Source organism: Leuciscus leuciscus (genome assembly GCF_965113295.1).
Source record: "Leuciscus leuciscus genome assembly, chromosome: 15".
NCBI lineage: Eukaryota > Metazoa > Chordata > Actinopteri > Cypriniformes > Leuciscidae > Leuciscus > Leuciscus leuciscus.
The window spans coordinates 34,792,795-34,811,083 of record NC_138739.1 but is presented as its reverse complement, the minus strand read 5'-3'; the positions used below and the strand labels follow the sequence as shown (position 1 = coordinate 34,811,083).

General features: G+C 40.4%; 1 protein-coding gene across 1 annotated transcript; it reads right to left on the bottom strand.

Annotated features, from left to right (window-relative positions):
* Positions 1–258: 258 nt before the first annotated feature.
* On the bottom strand, positions 259–18,223 carry pla2g6 (phospholipase A2, group VI (cytosolic, calcium-independent)). Its single transcript, XM_082137823.1, has 17 exons — positions 18,094–18,223; positions 16,794–17,008; positions 15,568–15,783; positions 14,263–14,443; positions 13,988–14,175; positions 13,801–13,897; positions 11,609–11,791; positions 10,700–10,808; positions 9,592–9,708; positions 8,520–8,610; positions 8,271–8,434; positions 7,956–8,106; positions 6,301–6,437; positions 5,710–5,864; positions 4,774–4,941; positions 4,616–4,689; positions 259–1,394 (listed from the first exon to the last, which is right to left on the bottom strand). The coding sequence occupies exons 2-17, from the start codon at positions 17,000–17,002 to the stop codon at positions 1,250–1,252; spliced, it is 2,385 nt and encodes a 794-aa protein (XP_081993949.1). The 5' UTR covers positions 17,003–17,008; positions 18,094–18,223; the 3' UTR covers positions 259–1,249.
* Between the last annotated feature and the right edge of the window lie 66 nt (positions 18,224–18,289).

Here is an 18,289-nt window from a genome sequence, read left to right as displayed (position 1 = left end):
ATAAGAATAATTTTAAATAATAACACAAAATACAGTTTTACAGGATATTTTAATAATAATAGTAATAGTACATCAAATAATAATACATTAAATTAACAGTAATTTTTAGCTGATTTCATGATCATGTAAAGCCTGTTTATAACACTATATAGGCTTATTACATTTAAATTAGGTTACATTAGTACTTTCATTTGCTATATTAGTCAAATCACATTTTATACTAAAGGTTATTTCACAAATCACACGCCACAACTAATCCCAGTTTAAATAATTATCAGTGCTTTTTTATTTCAAGGTTTACATCACGTCAGTAAATGGTTTCAAATCAGTGCCACAGCAGCAGGTTATAATTATAAAGTGAATTATTGCTTACTTTGGTCTCTGAACAACAGATCAAGTATAAGCTATGACCACATCATGATAAGACAAACGCATTGTTAATACAAGTTATCAATAAACCAAACAAAAACTCAACAAGGCTAATGCAGGAGGTATTGAAGTTATTCTTGATACATATTTGTTGTTAGTAAACATAGAAATTATGATCAAATATATTGTAGAATATACTGATACTTCACAGACTGAGATATTACCAGTTGCAGCTTTATAATGTTCAAGTATGCAATGCTACACATGACAGATTGCAAAAAAAGGCTTTTCCTTAAAACTGCAAATGACAAGACAGAAAACACACAGAAACTATATGAAGATCAGTTCCAAATAAATGTATAAATGCATAATAAATGGTAAATGCAAGGAAATGCGGTGGTTATATTTTGACCCTTCACTTTCGGTCACACCGTAAAGTGCAAGAAAAAAAATTTGTTCAGTTTCACTATAAATGACAAGATAAAAATGCACACAAAGGATGTATAGAATGATAAATAATAAGTAAAATCATAGCTTCAAAAGAAGCACCTACTCACTTCCTGTATAGGTCATTTTGATCAATGCAAATGTCACACGTAGATTTAGCATTCATAAAATATAATGCAATATAAAAATATCTCCATAGTTCAAATATTGGATTGAAGTGGTAACCTTCATGTATGTTGTTATATTAACCTTGGTCCAATTTGGTATTTACAACACATACAAAACATATGGGGAAAGTATGTTATAATTATATATTTTTTATAAATATTCTTCCTTTAAGTTAATTGAACATGTCACAACAACATACACACGCACGCTACTGTAAACAGAATCCTTCTCTGTATAGGATGAATGAGTTGTGTGTGTGCTGCTGTCAGAGCTGCAGGAGCTGCTGGCAGAGGGTGCGTATGACATCTCTGTGCTCATACAGGTACATCTGAGTCTCCCACAGCATGTCAACCAACACAGCGTCACTGACCTCGTCCAGCATCACCTCCTGAGACAGCTGAGGACTCAACCTGAGACACACACGAGGGGGAGGGAAGAAATGAAGAGAAATTAAACGCATATAGGACAGAAAGAACATACAGGAAGGAAGGAAGGAAGGAAGGAAGGAAGGAAGGAAGGAAGGGATGGGAGGGAACAAATAATAGGAAGCAAGAAATGAAGTGAATTCATAAAAGAAAAGAAAAAGAAAGAAAGAAAATGAAGAGAAATTCAAGTAGGGAAGGAAGGAAAAGGAAAGAAGAAAATACAATTAGAGAAAAGGGAATAATTTAATGAAAAAAGGAAAGAAGGAACAATTAAATTATTTGAAGGGAAAAATTAAATGAAAGAATCAGAGGGGAAAAAATTAATTGAAGGAAGGAAGGAAGGAAGGAAGGAGGGAGGGAGGGAAGGAAGGAAGGAAGGAAGGAGGGAAGGAAGGAAGGAAGGAAGGAAGGAAGGAAGGAAGGAAGGAAGGGAGGGAGGGAAGGAAGGAAGGAGGGAGGGAGAGAGGGAGGGAGAGAGGGAGGGAAGGAAGGAAGGAAGGAAGGAAGGAGGGAAGGAAGGAGGGAGGGAGGGAAGGAAGGAGGGAGGGAGGGAAGGAAGGAGGGAGGGAGGGAAGGAAGGAGGGAGGGAGGGAGGGAGGGAGGGAAGGAAGGAGGGAGGGAGGGAGGGAGGGAGGGAAGGAAGGAGGGAGGAAGGAGGGAGGAAGGAGGGAGGAAGGAGGGAGGGAGGAAGGAGGGAGGGAGGGAGGGAGGGAGGGAAGGAAGGGAGGGAGGAAGGAAGGAAGGAAGGAAGGAAGGAAGGAAGGAAGGAAGGAAGGAAGGAAGGAAAAATTAAAAAGATATTTAGAAGGAGATTAAATGATAAAAGAAGGGGAAAATGTAGGTAAATTAAAGGTGGAAAGGAAAGAATCAGAGGGGAAAAAATTAATTGAAGGAAGGAAGGAAGGAAGGGAAGGAAGGAAGGAAGGAGGGAAGGAAGGAAGGAAGGAAGGAAGGAAGGAAGGAAGGAGGGAGGGAGGGAGGGAAGGAAGGAGGGAGGGAGAGAGGGAGGGAAGGAAGGAGGGAGGGAGAGAGGGAGGGAGAGAGGGAGGGAAGGAAGGAAGGAAGGAAGGAGGGAAGGAAGGAAGGAGGGAGGGAAGGAAGGAAGGAGGGAGGGAAGGAAGGAGGGAGGGAAGGAGGGAGGGAAGGAAGGAGGGAGGGAGGGAGGGAAGGAAGGAGGGAGGAAGGAGGGAGGAGGGAGGAGGGAGGAAGGAGGGAGGGAGGGAGGGAGGAGGGAGGGAGGAGGGAGGGAGGGAGGGAAGGAAGGAAGGAAGGAAGGAAGGAAGGAAGGAAGGAAGGAAGGAAGGAAGGAAAAATTTAAAAGATATTTAGAAGGAGATTAAATGATAAAAGATGGGAAAAATGTAGGTAAATTAAAGGTGGAAAGGAATCAAATTAAATGAGAAGGAAGAAAGCAAGGAAAGAAGGAAGGAAATAAGGTATTAGAAGGAAATTTAATTATTAAAGGAGAAATAAATGAAAAAAATAATAAATGCAAGGAGGGAAGGAAGGAAGGAGAGAACAATTAAATGATTTGAAGGGAAAAATGGAAGGAAGGAAGGAAGGATTAAAAAGTGATTAAGAAGGAAATTGATAAAAGAAGGGGAAAATTTAGGTAAATTAAAGGTGGAAAGGAAAGAATCAGAGGGGAAAAAATTAATTGAAGGAAGGAAGGAAGGAAGGAGGGAGGGAGGGAGGGAAGGAAGGAAGGAAGGAGGGAAGGAAGGAAGGAAGGAAGGAAGGAAGGAGGGAGGGAGGGAGGGAGGGAAGGAAGGAAGGAGGGAGGGAGGGAGGGAGGGAAGGAAGGAGGGAGGGAGAGAGGGAGGGAAGGAAGGAGGGAGGGAGAGAGGGAGGGAGAGAGGGAGGGAAGGAAGGAAGGAAGGAGGGAAGGAAGGAAGGAAGGAAGGAGGGAGGGAGGGAAGGAGGGAGGGAGGGAAGGAAGGAGGGAGGGAGGGAGGGAGGGAAGGAAGGAGGGAGGAAGGAAGGAGGGAGGGAGGAGGGAGGAAGGAGGGAGGGAGGGAGGAGGGAGGAAGGAGGGAGGGAGGAGGGAGGAAGGAGGGAGGGGGAGGAGGGAGGAAGGAGGGAGGGAGGGAAGGAAGGAAGGAAGGAAGGAAGGAAGGAAGGAAGGAAGGAAGGAAGGAAGGAAGGAAGGAAGGAAGGAAGGAAGGAAGGAAGGAAGGAAGGAAGGAAGGAAGGAAGGAAAAATTAAAAAGATATTTAGAAGGAGATTAAATGATAAAAGATGGGAAAAATGTAGGTAAATTAAAGGTGGAAAGGAATCAAATTAAATGAGAAGGAAGAAAGCAAGGAAAGAAGGAAGGAAATAAGGTATTAGAAGGAAATGTAATTATTAAAGGAGAAATAAATGAAAAAAATAATAAATGCAAGGAGGGAAGGAAGGAAGGAGAGAACAATTAAATGATTTGAAGGGAAAAATGGAAGGAAGGAAGGAAGGATTAAAAAGTGATTAAGAAGGAAATTGATAAAAGAAGGGGAAAATGTAGGTAAATTAAAGATGGAAAGGAATTTAATTAAATGAGAAGGAAGGAATGAAGGAGAGATGAATAGAAAGATGACAGACAGGGAGGAAGGAAATAAAAAGGTATTGGAAGGAAATTAAATGATAAATAAAGAGAAATTAAAGGAGGGAAGGAAGGTAGGAAAAATAAAGAAGGAAATAAAATTAGAGTAAATGAAAAATGAAATTAAAGAAAGGAAAGAAGGAACAATTAAAAGTATTTAAGGGGGAAATGGAAGGAAATGAAAGGAAGGAAATACAATTACATAATGAAGGAAGGAAGGAAGGAAGGAAGGAAGGAAGGAAGGAAGGAAGATTTAGATATTGTAGAAGGAGAAAAACGGAAGGAGGGAGGGTAGAACTTAAATGAAAGGTAGGAAGAAAGGAATAAAGCAAGGAATTGAACGGAAGAAAAATGAAGAACATTAATTACATGAAGGATTGAAGGAAGTTAAAGAAAAAGGGAAGAAATTAAGTGAAATGGAGGTACGAAGGAAGAAAATAAAGCAAGCATGTAAGAAACGGATGGAAGAAAGGAAACAAAATGAAATTCAAGAAGTGGTGTGACAGAGGAGAAGAGTCACACAAAGAAAGAAATGATAGGACACAACCATGTAGAAAAGAAGAGAGTGAAAGCAGAGGCAGAAGGAAAAGAACATCACCGCGCAGAGACGAGTGTCAGTCGACTGACCTGTGATAGTTTATATCGGCCATCTCACACCACGCTCGAGCTCGGTCCACTGCACAACCATCTGAGTCTGTGCACTGACACAAACACACCACCGCTCATTCCAACATCACAAGAAGAGTCTACACTGAAGGTTCTGAGATTTATGTGTGTAAACTCACGCAATCCACGAGCATCTTGCCCAGTTCTCTGACGCCAACGAAGGTCTTGGCCAGTTCCAGCGGGTTTGAAGGCCTAAACACGTCCACAGAGTTGACCGCCACCTGAGGAGGTTTACCCGTACCCAACGAGAGGACCACTCCTAACCGGCTCACGTCTTCCTCGCGGCCCTGACAGAGACACACAGACACACACTGTTTAAAACATTTCACTAATGTCCACTGGATCTTAGTCAGGAGGTATGCTCTTTCTATCATAATGTGCACCCATTGTAGGATATATTGGTATTACAAAGAAATATATTGCAGTTGATTAAATTTTTTGTTAAAAGTGAGTCTTGAACAGGTAATTCTTAAAGGGATACTTCACACAAAAATTGTAATTATCCCATAATTGACTCACCCTCAAGCCATCCTAAGTGTATATGACTTTCTTTTTTCACCCCAACACGATTTTTACCCTGGCTCTTCCAAGTTTTATGATGGAATTGAATAGCGGTTGTTTTGCTTTATCCTTTGCGTTTCCGCATTCGTCACCTAAGCTTATGCTAAACCTACATCCTACGTCATGTGTCGGGTCAGAGGTCACTCTTCCGCCGGAACTAGTCTCGCCAGTGATTATAGTTTATAAAGGTTTAAATATGGATATTTTTCTTACAAAAACCCATCGCTTTGCTTCAGAAGGCCTTTATTAACCCCCTGGAGTCATATGTGTTACTTTTATGATGGATGGATGCACTTTTTTGGAGCTTCAAAAGCACTATTCAATGCCATTACAAAGCTGGAAAGAACCAGGTTTTTATTTAATATAACTTCGATTGTGTTGGGGTGAAAAAAGAAAGTCATATAGACCTAGGATGGTTTGAGCGCGAGTAAATTATAGGATCATTTTCATTTTTGGATGAACTATTCCATTACGTCTATATTTGTTTATCAAACCTGTGCCTTCAGGGCTTTGCTGTATTGGTGTATTTCTGTCATGGCATCTAGCGTTGGGTTGTTGGCCAGCAGCCCTCCATCCAGAAAACGCCCCATTGGTCGAAAATAAGTGGGAGCTGCTCCACTGGAGCGGGCGGCGCGCCAAACTAATTGCTCTGAGAGAAAGAAAATGTGAATGAGCGAGAGAGCGTAAAAGAGAACCAAGCGTGCAAAACATGATTAGCTTCCCACAAACAAACTAATGACCGATTAGTTCCAAAGTGAGGTACGATTGCGCAACAAACACCAAAAACCTTGCATACTGTGACCTTTCCATTCCACGCGCACTCTTTCTCACACACACCTTCATCCGTCACCTTCCTACGCTTTCTAGGAGGTCGAGTATATCCTACAACCAAAAGATCTTCGTCCTCCCACCCTGAAACAGCGACAGTGAAGCTTCACGCATCATTTGATATTGAGGATAACTGAGAAACCCAGAGCCCGTCAACATGCTCATAAAGAGCACGAGGGGAACATGAGTGTTTTCACCGGCACAAAGATAATTAGCGTAACGATATCCCGAAAAATTAAAGTACACAAGAGATTTACCCTGTGGCACAGTGAGGGGTTGAAATGTGGCAGTAGATGTGTACGGAGGGTCTCTTTGAAGAACCGGTGGGTCGTAATTACGAAACAGATGCAGTTCTCCAGGGTGTCTGTCTGCAAGAACGCTAGTCACCATTACTCTGAGAGAAACAGACAGGAGATGGATTAAAAACAAACATTTTCTGACAAATCTGTGAGCTCATTTTGTGTTCAAGGGTGTTGCAAGGCGTTATTAGGCAGTTGGCAGGGTGTTCTGAGGTATCGCTAATGCATTGCTTAGGAGTTCTGGATGTTTGCCAGTGAATTAAAAATGAATTTTCAGGTGTTGCTACCACAGTTGCTGGGGTGTTCAGAGTCGTTGCAAAGGAATTGTGAAGAAGTTCTGGATGGTTGCTAGAGCATTACTTGGTTTTTGCTAGGCAGTTGTTGGGATGTTCAGAGTCATCAGTAAGACATTTCTAAGGAGTTGTGGGTGGTTGCTACAGTAAGGCATTGCCAGGGTGGCATTGTTTGGGTGTTCTGGTGGCTGATATGGCATAGCTTGGGTGTTCTGGTGGATGATATGGCATTGTTCGGGTGTTGTGGTGGCTGATATGGCATTGCTTGTGTGTTGTGGTGGCTAATATGGCATAGCTTGGGTGTTCTGGTGGCTAATATGGCCTTGCTCGGGTGTTGTGGTGGCTGATATGGCATTGCTCCGGTGTTCTGGTGGCTAATACAGCCTTGCTCGGATGTTGTGTTGGCTGATATGGCATTGCTCGGGTGTTCAGGTGGCTGAAATGGCATTGCTCAGGTGTTCTGGTGGCTAATATGGCCTTGCTCGAGTGTTCTGGTGGCTGAAATGGCATTGCTCAGGTGTTCTGGTCGCTGATATGGCATGGTGGCTGATATGGCATTGCTCGAGTGTTCTGGTGGCTGAAATGGCATTGCTCAGGTGTTCTGGTCGCTGATATGGCATGGTGGCTGATATGGCATTGCTCGGGTGTTCAGGTGGCTGAAATGGCATTGCTCAGGTGTTCTGGTCGCTGATATGGCATGGTGGCTGATATGGCCTTGCTCAGGTGTTCTGGTCGCTGATATGGCATGGTGGCTGAAATGGCATTGCTCGGGTGTTGTGGTGGCTGATATGGCATTGCTCGAGTGTTCTGGTGGCTGAAATGGCATTGCTCAGGTGTTCTGGTCGCTGATATGGCATGGTGGCTAATATGGCCTTGCTCGGGTGTTGTGGTGACTGATATGGTATTGCTCGGGTGTTCTGGTGGCTGATATGGCATTGCTCAGGTGTTCTGGTGGCTGATATGGCATGGTGGTTGATATGGCATTGCTCGGGTGTTGTGGTGGCTGATATGGCATTGCTCAGGTGTTCTGGTGGCTGATATGGCATGGTGGTTGATATGGCATTGCTCGGGTGTTGTGGTGGCTGAAATGGCATTGCTTGGGTGTTGTGGTGGCTGATTTGGCATTGCTTGGGTGTTGTGGTGGCTGATATGGCATTGCTTGGGTGTTCAGGTGGTTGATAGGGCATTGCTAGGCAGTAGATAGGATGTTCTGGATCGTTGCTAGACAATAACTTACAATTTCTGAATAGTTGCTACAGTGTTCTGGTGGGGAAGTTGTTGTTTGGTTTAATTAAAATCCCAAACCTTAAGTATAAGTACCTGGGGTGTGTGACGTCCGTCATTTTGGTATTTTCTCCAAACTCATTCTTCAGAAATTCCTCCAGAGGGCCAGACTCATACGGTCGAGAACCTTTAAACACCTGTTCCTTCATCCTGAAGTACAGACAGCGCAGATACTCCATTGATTTACCTGCTCAAGTACACAATAAACATAATTATGCTAATGCATGTACACGTTTAAAGTAGCCAAGAACATATTTTTACAATTATAAAATGGATCATTCTGTTCCTAGATGCTGATAGGTCAATACAGTTTTATAAATCTACTTAAATATTATATACTAAATCAAATACCGTGTACAATAGCTAGAGCCAGTATGCCACCGGTGCTAGTCCCAGACACCCAGTCAAAGAGTTCCCTGATGGGACGTCCTGCCTCTTTCTCCAGAGAGATTAACATCTGGATCAGAACCAGGCCTTTAATTCCTCCACCATCAAGACATAACAATCTGTCCATTCTTGAGAAAAATAAAAGCAAATGAGTGATTAACTCTTTGTAGGCTTGTTTTTTTTTTAAATCAATGTTAATTTAATGTAACATACTTCTTGCTTCCTGTTTTGAGCCCATCAACCTCTACAAATCCACGAGTCATGGCCGTGACAGCTGTCGCCACATACATGATGTCATCAAACCCTGTGGACCAATTATGAGCAAGATGTGAGAGCAGTGAACCAAATTATAGGCAGGTTGACTCTATCATAGATATGCAATACCTAAATGCCGCTGTTAATAAGTGTGATATGCAAGCATGTCCGTCACTTTGGAAAGGTCAAGTTCTACCAGCAAACAGATTAAAGTGATGATGCAACAAGATCATGCTTCGCCAGCATTCTCAACCGTAAAAGACTAGGCTCTTTTGTCTCACAGATTTGTACAGTAGGCTGCACAATTTTGTGGCATTTATGTTGGTGTAATTATATTCGGTTGATAAGTGATTGCTTGAGTTCAATCCAAAATGTTGACCTTTCCAAGATGACGGCTGCTGCAGACAAATCCGGTTTAATCAAATGGTGCGTTTAGATATTATAGTTTATACGACATAAGAAAGCTTCAAATAAAAGTATTAGGTTTAGAAATACAGGCAGCACAGAAGTGAACAAATACAACTTTAGGGAATGTCTTAAATATAAGAGGACATTAAGCAAAAATGTTAATAAATATTTAAATATTTGAATTTTAATATTTCCAAAGAGTATGCAGCATATTTATTCTACCTTATAATATACCTTGATCCTTTGTGGAAAAATTCACTCCCACAAAGCTCTGCAATGAGCTCAGCAAAAATATGCATCCAAGATGGTGGATGAAATCAAGAGAAAAGTCGATTTACTTAAAAAAAAAATCATTTACTGATTATTTTATTGAACAAAAGTGTGTCAATTTTATGCTTATTAGACTATCACGTTGTTAGCTTAGCAACATGCTATGGCCAAACTCTATTTAAATCAATTGTAAGTCGAGTCTTCACTGCTCTTTATATGAGGAAGTAGCCTTCCCACCTATGTTCAAAATCGGCCACTTATCAGGTTCCATTTCAATAAAAACATAAAAACTACAGAAGAAGACTGAGGGACAGATTGCCAGGATATCTGAAGATTGGAGGCGGGGCTTTACCTATGCCAGGAGGCGGAGCTTTGTTGATGCTGGGGATAGGGCTGCCGAGGGATGGGGGGTGACACCGTTCGGCCCCTACACTACACAGCATGTTCAAGAGCACCTTACGGTTGGGCCCTTCAGTACAAGCGCAGGATTAGACACATGCACGCGGCCACACCCACACCATGCACACAAAAGAAAGAAAGAGTACAGGTTGACTGAATGCATGAATGAGAAAACAAGAGCATGAGTCATTCTTATAGTTAAACACACAGATATGCAAAAACCATCATGACACGCAAGCGTCACATGGTTTGTGGCGACACTCTCACAAGAATTACAATAGCCAATCAAAACATCAGGACCCATCAGACAGCTTCTGCCGGTTTTTCCACAGAATAGCTACTGTAGACTTATGGTGATGAATACATTTAAATAAAAGATTAATAAAGATGAATTTTTTTTTTTTTAAATAAATCCATAAATTAACTTTTGTTTAGGGGGCTTTTTACTGGTAACATAAGACATTTGGCAGTATCAGGACTCACAAATATTCCCCCATTGCATTATTATAAATTATATATATGGTAGTTTAATGTAGTACTGACACTAAAACTCTGAAAACATAATTTTTTTTTCACATTTTGGGTGAACTATACACAATATACATTGTCACTATCCAAGCTACATATTGCTGCATTTTTGTATTGCGATATATTGTGACACCCCTACTTTTTTTATTTTAAATAAATAAATAAATGAATACTCCAAAAAATATAGTCCTTGTGGCTTTAGAAACATAAAACATGGAACGACTGGCTGAGAAAATAAAACACTTCACCTTTAAGGCAAAAACAAAAGCAAATCATTAGTGCGTCAAACAAGTGAACTTTACATAAACTTGCATTGTGACATGTTGCACAGTTGTATATATATATGCATATCAACAAAATGTATGGTAGTTTACAGTTAGATAATATTATGTTTGCATGCAAACACCCCAAATTATGTCATGCAAAAGTGCAAGTAGAAATTGAAAGAGCTTGAACACATTGGGGACTGTTCTTCTAGCCTTCAATCTCACATACATGATCTCTGATAGCATCTCTCTCTCTCTCTCTCTCACCCTTGCTGGTACGGGCGGCGATGAGTCCTGGTGTCTCTCCCACGTCATTGTGAACCTCCACATCTGCTCCAAACACCATAAGAGCTTTGATCAAGTCCATGTGGTCCAGCTGTGGGCCCAGAGGATACAGCATATAAGAAAAAAGAAACAAAATAGAAAAAAAAGTGTCCACTTTACCAACAGAGTTCCTACACATTTTCAAGTTCAAAATGTTCAACAATCAAACAATCCTTGCTGTACGATAAATTTAGTATTAGAAAGGCTTAATTTGATATTTTATCAAAATGAACACGGGCAATAGTCTTAAACAAAAAATGTATTTAGCTTATTCTTGTACACAGTGTTGTTTTTGTTAACTAAAAAAAATAATAATAATTTCCATTAATTGAAAAAGCTAAAATAAAATAGAAATTTTAGATGACAAATGTAAGCTTAAATTAAATTAAACAGTCTAAGTAACTGAAGTACTAAATTTACTGGAGTTAAAACTAAAATGAAAGCCAAAAAACAAAGAGCATACCGGTAACAAAGACTGAAAATATATAAAAAAAAAAAAGCTAATTCAAAATATGAATAAATACTAAAATAACGCTGTTTTACTAGATTATTTTACAACATATTTTGGTATTTTTGGTATTTTCAATAAATTAATTTTAATTTTTAATTGTTATTATTTAATAATAAATCAAATATTATTTATAAGTTATCAATACTTATAATAATTATTTTATTAAAAACTGCATAAATTAAAGGCAGTACAAGAAGTACTATGATTATGCATAAATATTTAATTTAAATTTAAATAAAAATTTTTAATTCATTTATTTCAATATTTTTTTTATTACACATATTGGGGTAAAATATGAGCCAGACATGTTCCTGACAGGCCTAATGAATTCTCTCTCATACCTTCATGGCGAGGTGCAGTGCTGTGTTTCCATCCTGGCCCTTAATGTTGGGGTCGGCTCCATGTGTCAGCAGTGTCATTGCGGCCTCAAAGCGCCCCCTCTTGGTCAGGATGTGTAACGGACTCTCTCCGGTCTTACTCAGGTAGTTGACGTTACATCCTCGGTCCAGCAGTACGCGGCTCATCTAGAGAGAGAGAGAAACGCAGGATGGTCAGAACACAGATAGTGTCGGCCTCAGACGTCACGCCCACAGACCGTCGGCTGAACGTCTGATGCATAAGGCACACAAAATGTGAAACACTTCGGGAGTTTCGAAGGCGTCATCTGATTGGTTGAATTCTACAGGATTTCCGGGAGACGTGAGTGTCGTGCTCTTTAACGGCCCACCCGGAAAACAAAGTCGTTGTGATGCCAAACCCTCTCATGGAAGAAGAATCATGTTTCCAACTGTGACAATGAGCGCTTTTCAGGATCAACTTAACGCTGGATTTTCAAAACTATGTGAAGGTCGCGGCGCCACCGTTATCTTGTTAAGCTTGTCTGTTATCGTAGGGACATCGGCTTTACATTTTCACGCCCTTAAAAACACGACACGGGATAAAACAAACTGCAATTGGTTGCTTTACGTGTCAGTCAGACCAAAGACGGTCCTCTCGGACAATCTTTGGCCAATGAAAGACCTGTGTCCAGACCTTCTGCGGTCATACGCAAGACTAGAATGCAGATAATTCCTCAAGTAAGGGTGTGTTCACAATTGTAGTTTCGGTTCTCTTGGTTCTTTTAATCCGGACCAAAAAAGAAAAAGATAGTTAGTCCTGGTTCGCTTAGCGTTCACACTGTCATATTTAACACGGAGCCTAAAGATACCATACAAAAACAAAAAAAGGCTTTTATGGCATATATTTTGCGTCTGAACTTACCGAACATCCAAAACATTGCTGTGTTCTGGGATAAATGCACTTGCTGTATGCGCGTAGCTACATATGATGGTATTTTGAGCAGCTGAGAACTCGTGAAGAGCTTATAAATTGTGTAAAGGAGTCAAAACAGCGTCAGGAATCCCTCCGTCACACACACACACACACACACACACACACACACACACACACACACAGATCTGCTGCGAGACGACGTGGTTCTGATGCCTGTACTGAACTGTGATGGGCAACATCACGACTGTGATGAGAAAAAACAGGTATGACTGAGCATTCTGTCCTTTTTAGGGTCTCATCTTCCTGTTTTTGGTTCGTTCACATGTCTTTGGTCCATGTTGTGTTCATGTTTTAGTCGAACCGCACCAGAGTTCGTTAGGAAGTTGAGCGGGACCCATCTTTTCAGCGTCTCGGTCCTCTTGTTTGGTGGCACCAGGGTTCAGATGGCAGCGTTCACACTGACTACGTTTACATGCAGCCAATAACCCGTTCAAAACCGGGATATTAGCAATAACCCGGTTGCGCACGGCCATGTAAACACCGGCAAAAACCCGGATATGCTCATATCCCGGTTTTTAAAAACCCGGATATTATCCCTGGGGTACCCCTTTTCTAACCCGAATATTTGGTCATGTAAACGCGTATCGGCATATCCCCATCAAAAGGAACATTGATTTGTGTTCTGCGCATGTTCTATTCGCAAGGAATCTTGGTCTTTTGAGTATAGACGGCGCATACAAAAACCCGCGTGCAGTATACCGGAAGTAAACAAGAAGTAGAGGTAAACATGGCGAGACGCAGCACAGCACCACACTTTTGGAGCGAGGAGGAAAGCGCAAACAAAGGCGATCGCTATCTGCCCCGAACTATTCATTATCCGCGTGCTGCTGCTGTTGTTGTTGCCTTTTGGATACAGGAAGAAGAATCGGAAATGACGCACATTGCGTCTTAACGTTGTCCGTACGTCCAGACGCTAACCGTGCGTCGCCGTTTACATCGGGATATTGCCAATTGATTACAAATTCCATGTATACAGGAGTAACTCTCTCTACTCACGCATGTAAACGGGTTATTCCGAATGTTTCAGAAACCCAAATAGTGACCTTAACCCGACCATAACCCGATATTTGTCAGCATGTAAACGTAGTCACTGATTCAAATGAACCGCACTAACAGAGCAATCACACCAGAGGTAGTTTTAATCCAACCAAACATGCCAAGTGCGAAAACACCCTAAAAAAGCAAAGTAACTGTTCCTGACCTCGGGAGTCTTAACCCAGTGGAGCGGCGTTCCGCCATAAATCGGATCCTCCGCTAGAACTTGATTGGGGTTAGACGATAAAATTGCTTCAGCACAACTAAAGAAGAGGAAACGAGAAGAATAAGATCGATTAATTGAAACTCTCAGGTGAATTATACACGAAACAATAAAGATTCCTGGTCCGCACCTCTTCTCGTTAAACTTCATGGCAGCGTGGATTGGATAGCCATTACTTCCCATGATGTCACAGCGGGCTCCGCCCCCAAGCAGACCCTTGACCACCTCCACCCTCCCGAGACGGCACGCGATGTGCATCGGCGTTTCCCCGGAGGCGTTCAGCTCGTTCACACCCGCGCACAGCTGCGCACACAACACCTAGCGGGAAACGAAAACGACACAATCATAGAGATCTGAATATCGGAGTCAGTCATTCAGCAAGTGAGCCTTGAGTTGACCTCTCACCTCTATAATAAGGGCGGAATCTTGTTTAGCGGCGCAGTGCATGGGAGTCTCCCCGTTCTTGTCCTTGATGTCCGTGCGAGCCTGACACTCCTCCAGGAGCTCGCGCACGCAGCCCACGTCTCCTCTCTCGCAGGCCAGGTGCAGCGGCGTCTGGCCCTGAGCGTCACGGGCGTTCATCTGGCTGTGAGGGACCACAACAATATAGATTTCGTTACTTCTTGATTTAATGTTTATTATCGGACTAAAAAAAGTGATGAGATTTTTTAACATGAGGTTGGTTTAAGGTTTTTATCTCACTTGTGCATATAGTGATAACGCTGCATATTGCGCAGCTTCTCACGTGATATTTTAGAAAACTGTACAAAATAGGAAAGGGAAGTTGGAATGTCCTGTGGCCAGACATGCTAAACACTGTAGGAAACCTTAAATTATTTGTAATCACTTATTTATTTTGGTGACCTCTATTAACTGAGAGACATTTCTGCTTTTAAAAATGACTAAAGCACAGGACTATTTCAAATGAACTAATAAAGGCAAAAAGGGGCTTAAAAATTGTGACCAAAAAATTCACATCTATGATCATTTTTCTATATTAATTAATTAGATTTTTCACTTAAAGTCTTGATAATTAAGATATATATAAAATGGATATTATTCATATTTACATTTGTTGTTTTTTTAAATACATTTCTAATAAAAAAAAAATAAAAAAAGGATGTCAACTTCTCAGATACAGTGCATGTGACTTTTGTAGGTTTCCCATTTTCAGTTGAAAAAAGCATTATTAAGGATTCATGCATATTAAATGTTTAATAAGGGCTATATGACAGTAGTTTTAGTATTAAATAATCAGACTGCTCATTATTTAAAGGTGTTGTAAGCTGGTTTTGAAATTGCACACATAAAATTTCAAATACATATAAATATGCTAAATATAAATAATATCAACATATTAAAAATAAAATATATTTTATTTATATGCATTTTATTAATAAAAAAACCCTGTAACCTGTGAACATATCACATTTTCTTCATCAAGAAAAAAAAACCCACTCTATTTAGAATTCACACATACATTTTTTTTAATTAAATTATATTATATTAAATTAAATTATTTAGATTTAAATACATTTATATATTTAAATACAATTATAATATTTTTTTTTTAATTGGCAGAAACTTCTCACATATATGCTGCATTCGAAATCGCATACTCTCGAGTAGGAACTTACTTTGAATAAGTAATTTCGGATGCAGCCATACTGTAGGTGACCTTTAAACTTATTCTTTCTCTTGATATCTCACCTCAAAATGTAATTGTGCTTGAGACAGTCTCTCAGTCCGATATCCACGGCGACATGAGCCGAGCTATAGTCGGGGTGATTCCTCACACAGTCCACGATTGGCTGGAGCATCTCGGGTTTCAAAGGTGGGCGGAGCATCTCATAAAACGGGCGGAGTTTGAGGGTGTACTGAGGAAACCAGTTCATGGCATCTGCCTCTGAAGATACCTGGAACAACCTGAGCACAAAGACAACAAAAACCCAATTCCTTTCGTGCTTGAAACCCACATATGGCAGGCTAATGAAATTGTGGTTGATGACAATGAAACGCTATATTCAGGGGGGTGGCGTTATTTAAAGGGGTGGTATAATACCCTTTTCACAAGATGTAAAATAAGTCTCTGATGTTCCCGGAGTGTGTATGTGAAGTTATAGCTCAAAATACCCAACACATATTTTTATATAGCATGATAAAATTGTCCATTTTTGAGGGCGAGCAAAAACGCACCATTTTGTGTCTGTTCCTTTAAATGCAAATGAGCTGCTGCTCAAGGCACAGGGGGCGGAGCTTCAACAGCTTGCACTCACACAGACATGCACTGAAAATTTCAAAAACTTTTAGCCTTTTATGTTCAAACCGGATTCAGACAAAGATGGAGAGACTCAAGAAGTGACAACATGTAGAATGCACCAGGACATTTCTGAATGTTTAGTTGATGAATTTAAGTAGCTTACGTGTAGTTATCTTCTAGTCACTGATTAGCATATTCTGTCTTGATAATCTATAAATCGTGTTCAGGGGGCGGGGTTTATGTAAATTTTAGGGTCGGTGATGTCACTAACCCTGGAGGAATGTCGTGTAGTCTCTACCAGCTGTTTGTTGTAGTCCTTAAAAAAGCAATTTCCTTAAAAGTAAATATCTCCCTTTGCTTTAAACTTTGAGCGTTGTAACTTTGCAGATGTTGTTTATGCTCAAACAGCAACATTACACACTAGCTTAAGTTAAAAAAGTGAAAGCATAATCAACCACCCCTTTAACAAGAGCCTGGATCCACAATGGCTCTTTGTGGCCAAGGCTTCCCACTGCTGGTCAGTCACGCGCTGATGGGAAAGCAAATCAATTCGACAGACCCTGGGAGTCTGAAGCAATATGGGAGTTTTTGCAAGACCACTATGAAACCTCAAGACTTTTATAGGAAATCAATTTATTGACTGTATATTGTGAATATCTTGACTAAAGGGTCTCACCTGAGGGCCACAGAGGAAGACTCAGGGCAGAGAAGCAGGCAGTCCCATGACTGGCTCTGTTGGTTCCTGTAAAGGACCAGCCGCCCCTCCTGTCTCAATAGCACTTTCCCATTATATTCCGACAGCTGCACATCCCTCACACGGTACGGGTTGGAGAACAGGTTTGACACGGAGCTCACCGTGTCAAATATACGGCCCAGGAACTGCATGGTGAGCTGGGGGAAGAGAGGTGATGATGCTATGATAAGGGTTCTCATTTTATCTGACCAACGGATTTTTCACAGGTTGATTTAATGTTTATTATCAGACTTTTTACAGGAGGTTGGTTTAAAAATGCTCAGGTTTTTATCTCACTTTTGCATATTTTGGTAACGCTGAATATTGTGTATTTTTTCACATGCTTTTTCACTGGTCATTTGAGATTTCTGTTTAGGATTAAATATATATATATATATATATATATATATATATATATATATATATATATATATATTCTTCCTTTTTTCATAATATTCTTATATATATATATATATATATATATATATTTTTTTTTTTTTTTTTTTTTTTTTTTTTACAGACTCTGCGCTGTTCACTTTATATTTAAAGATTCCAAAGGTCATAATATTAGTTTTTGAAAAAAATTAAAATACATGCATACATATGTACACTAATCTTGTTTCATCTTGCTTTAGCCACGACACACACACACACACACACACACACACACACACACACACACACACATAACATATTTTATGTATTTTACACATACATTATATATATATATATATATATATATATATATATATATATATATATATATATATATATATATATTTGTGTGTGTGTGTGTGTGTGTATGTGTATGTGTGTGTGTGTCGTGGCTAAAGCAAGATGAAACAAGATTAGTTATGAGCAAAACTGCAAAAGCAGCCATCCGCAGGAACATCTGCATTGCAAACTAATAGTTTATGCGCGTCATCTCGCAACCGAAACTGTTAGCATTTGACAGCTCGCAGTTTAATCGTTGGCTTTTTCACAATCACTAGCAAGTAGCAAAAAAAAAAAAAAAAAACCACAAAACTTGCTAGTCAAAACTACATGCCACAAACCAGTTTAACAGTCAAAAAGTAACAATGTAACGTTAGATGACTGTCATTCGTGCACCAGACTTTGATCAGAGCCACACCAACAGTCAGCACTCGTTTTAAACTAAACGTCACAAGTGTGCATTAATCCTCACTAAAATATAAAACCTCTTAGTTATTTGTTAAATCGTAGCCGACGCTTAACGCCTTACCTTTGCGCTATTTCATTATGCCGTACGGTTATTGATGTACTGAGAAGCAGCAGATCGTTGACTTTTGATAGGACATCAACAATCACTGCATGACAACCAACCTTGAGTAAGATTGTCTGACAGACGCAAGAGCCAATAAGCTTCCGAGTTTCCAGCGCGCAGCCGCGATTCCAGCCAATAAGGGTGAGGGGGCGTT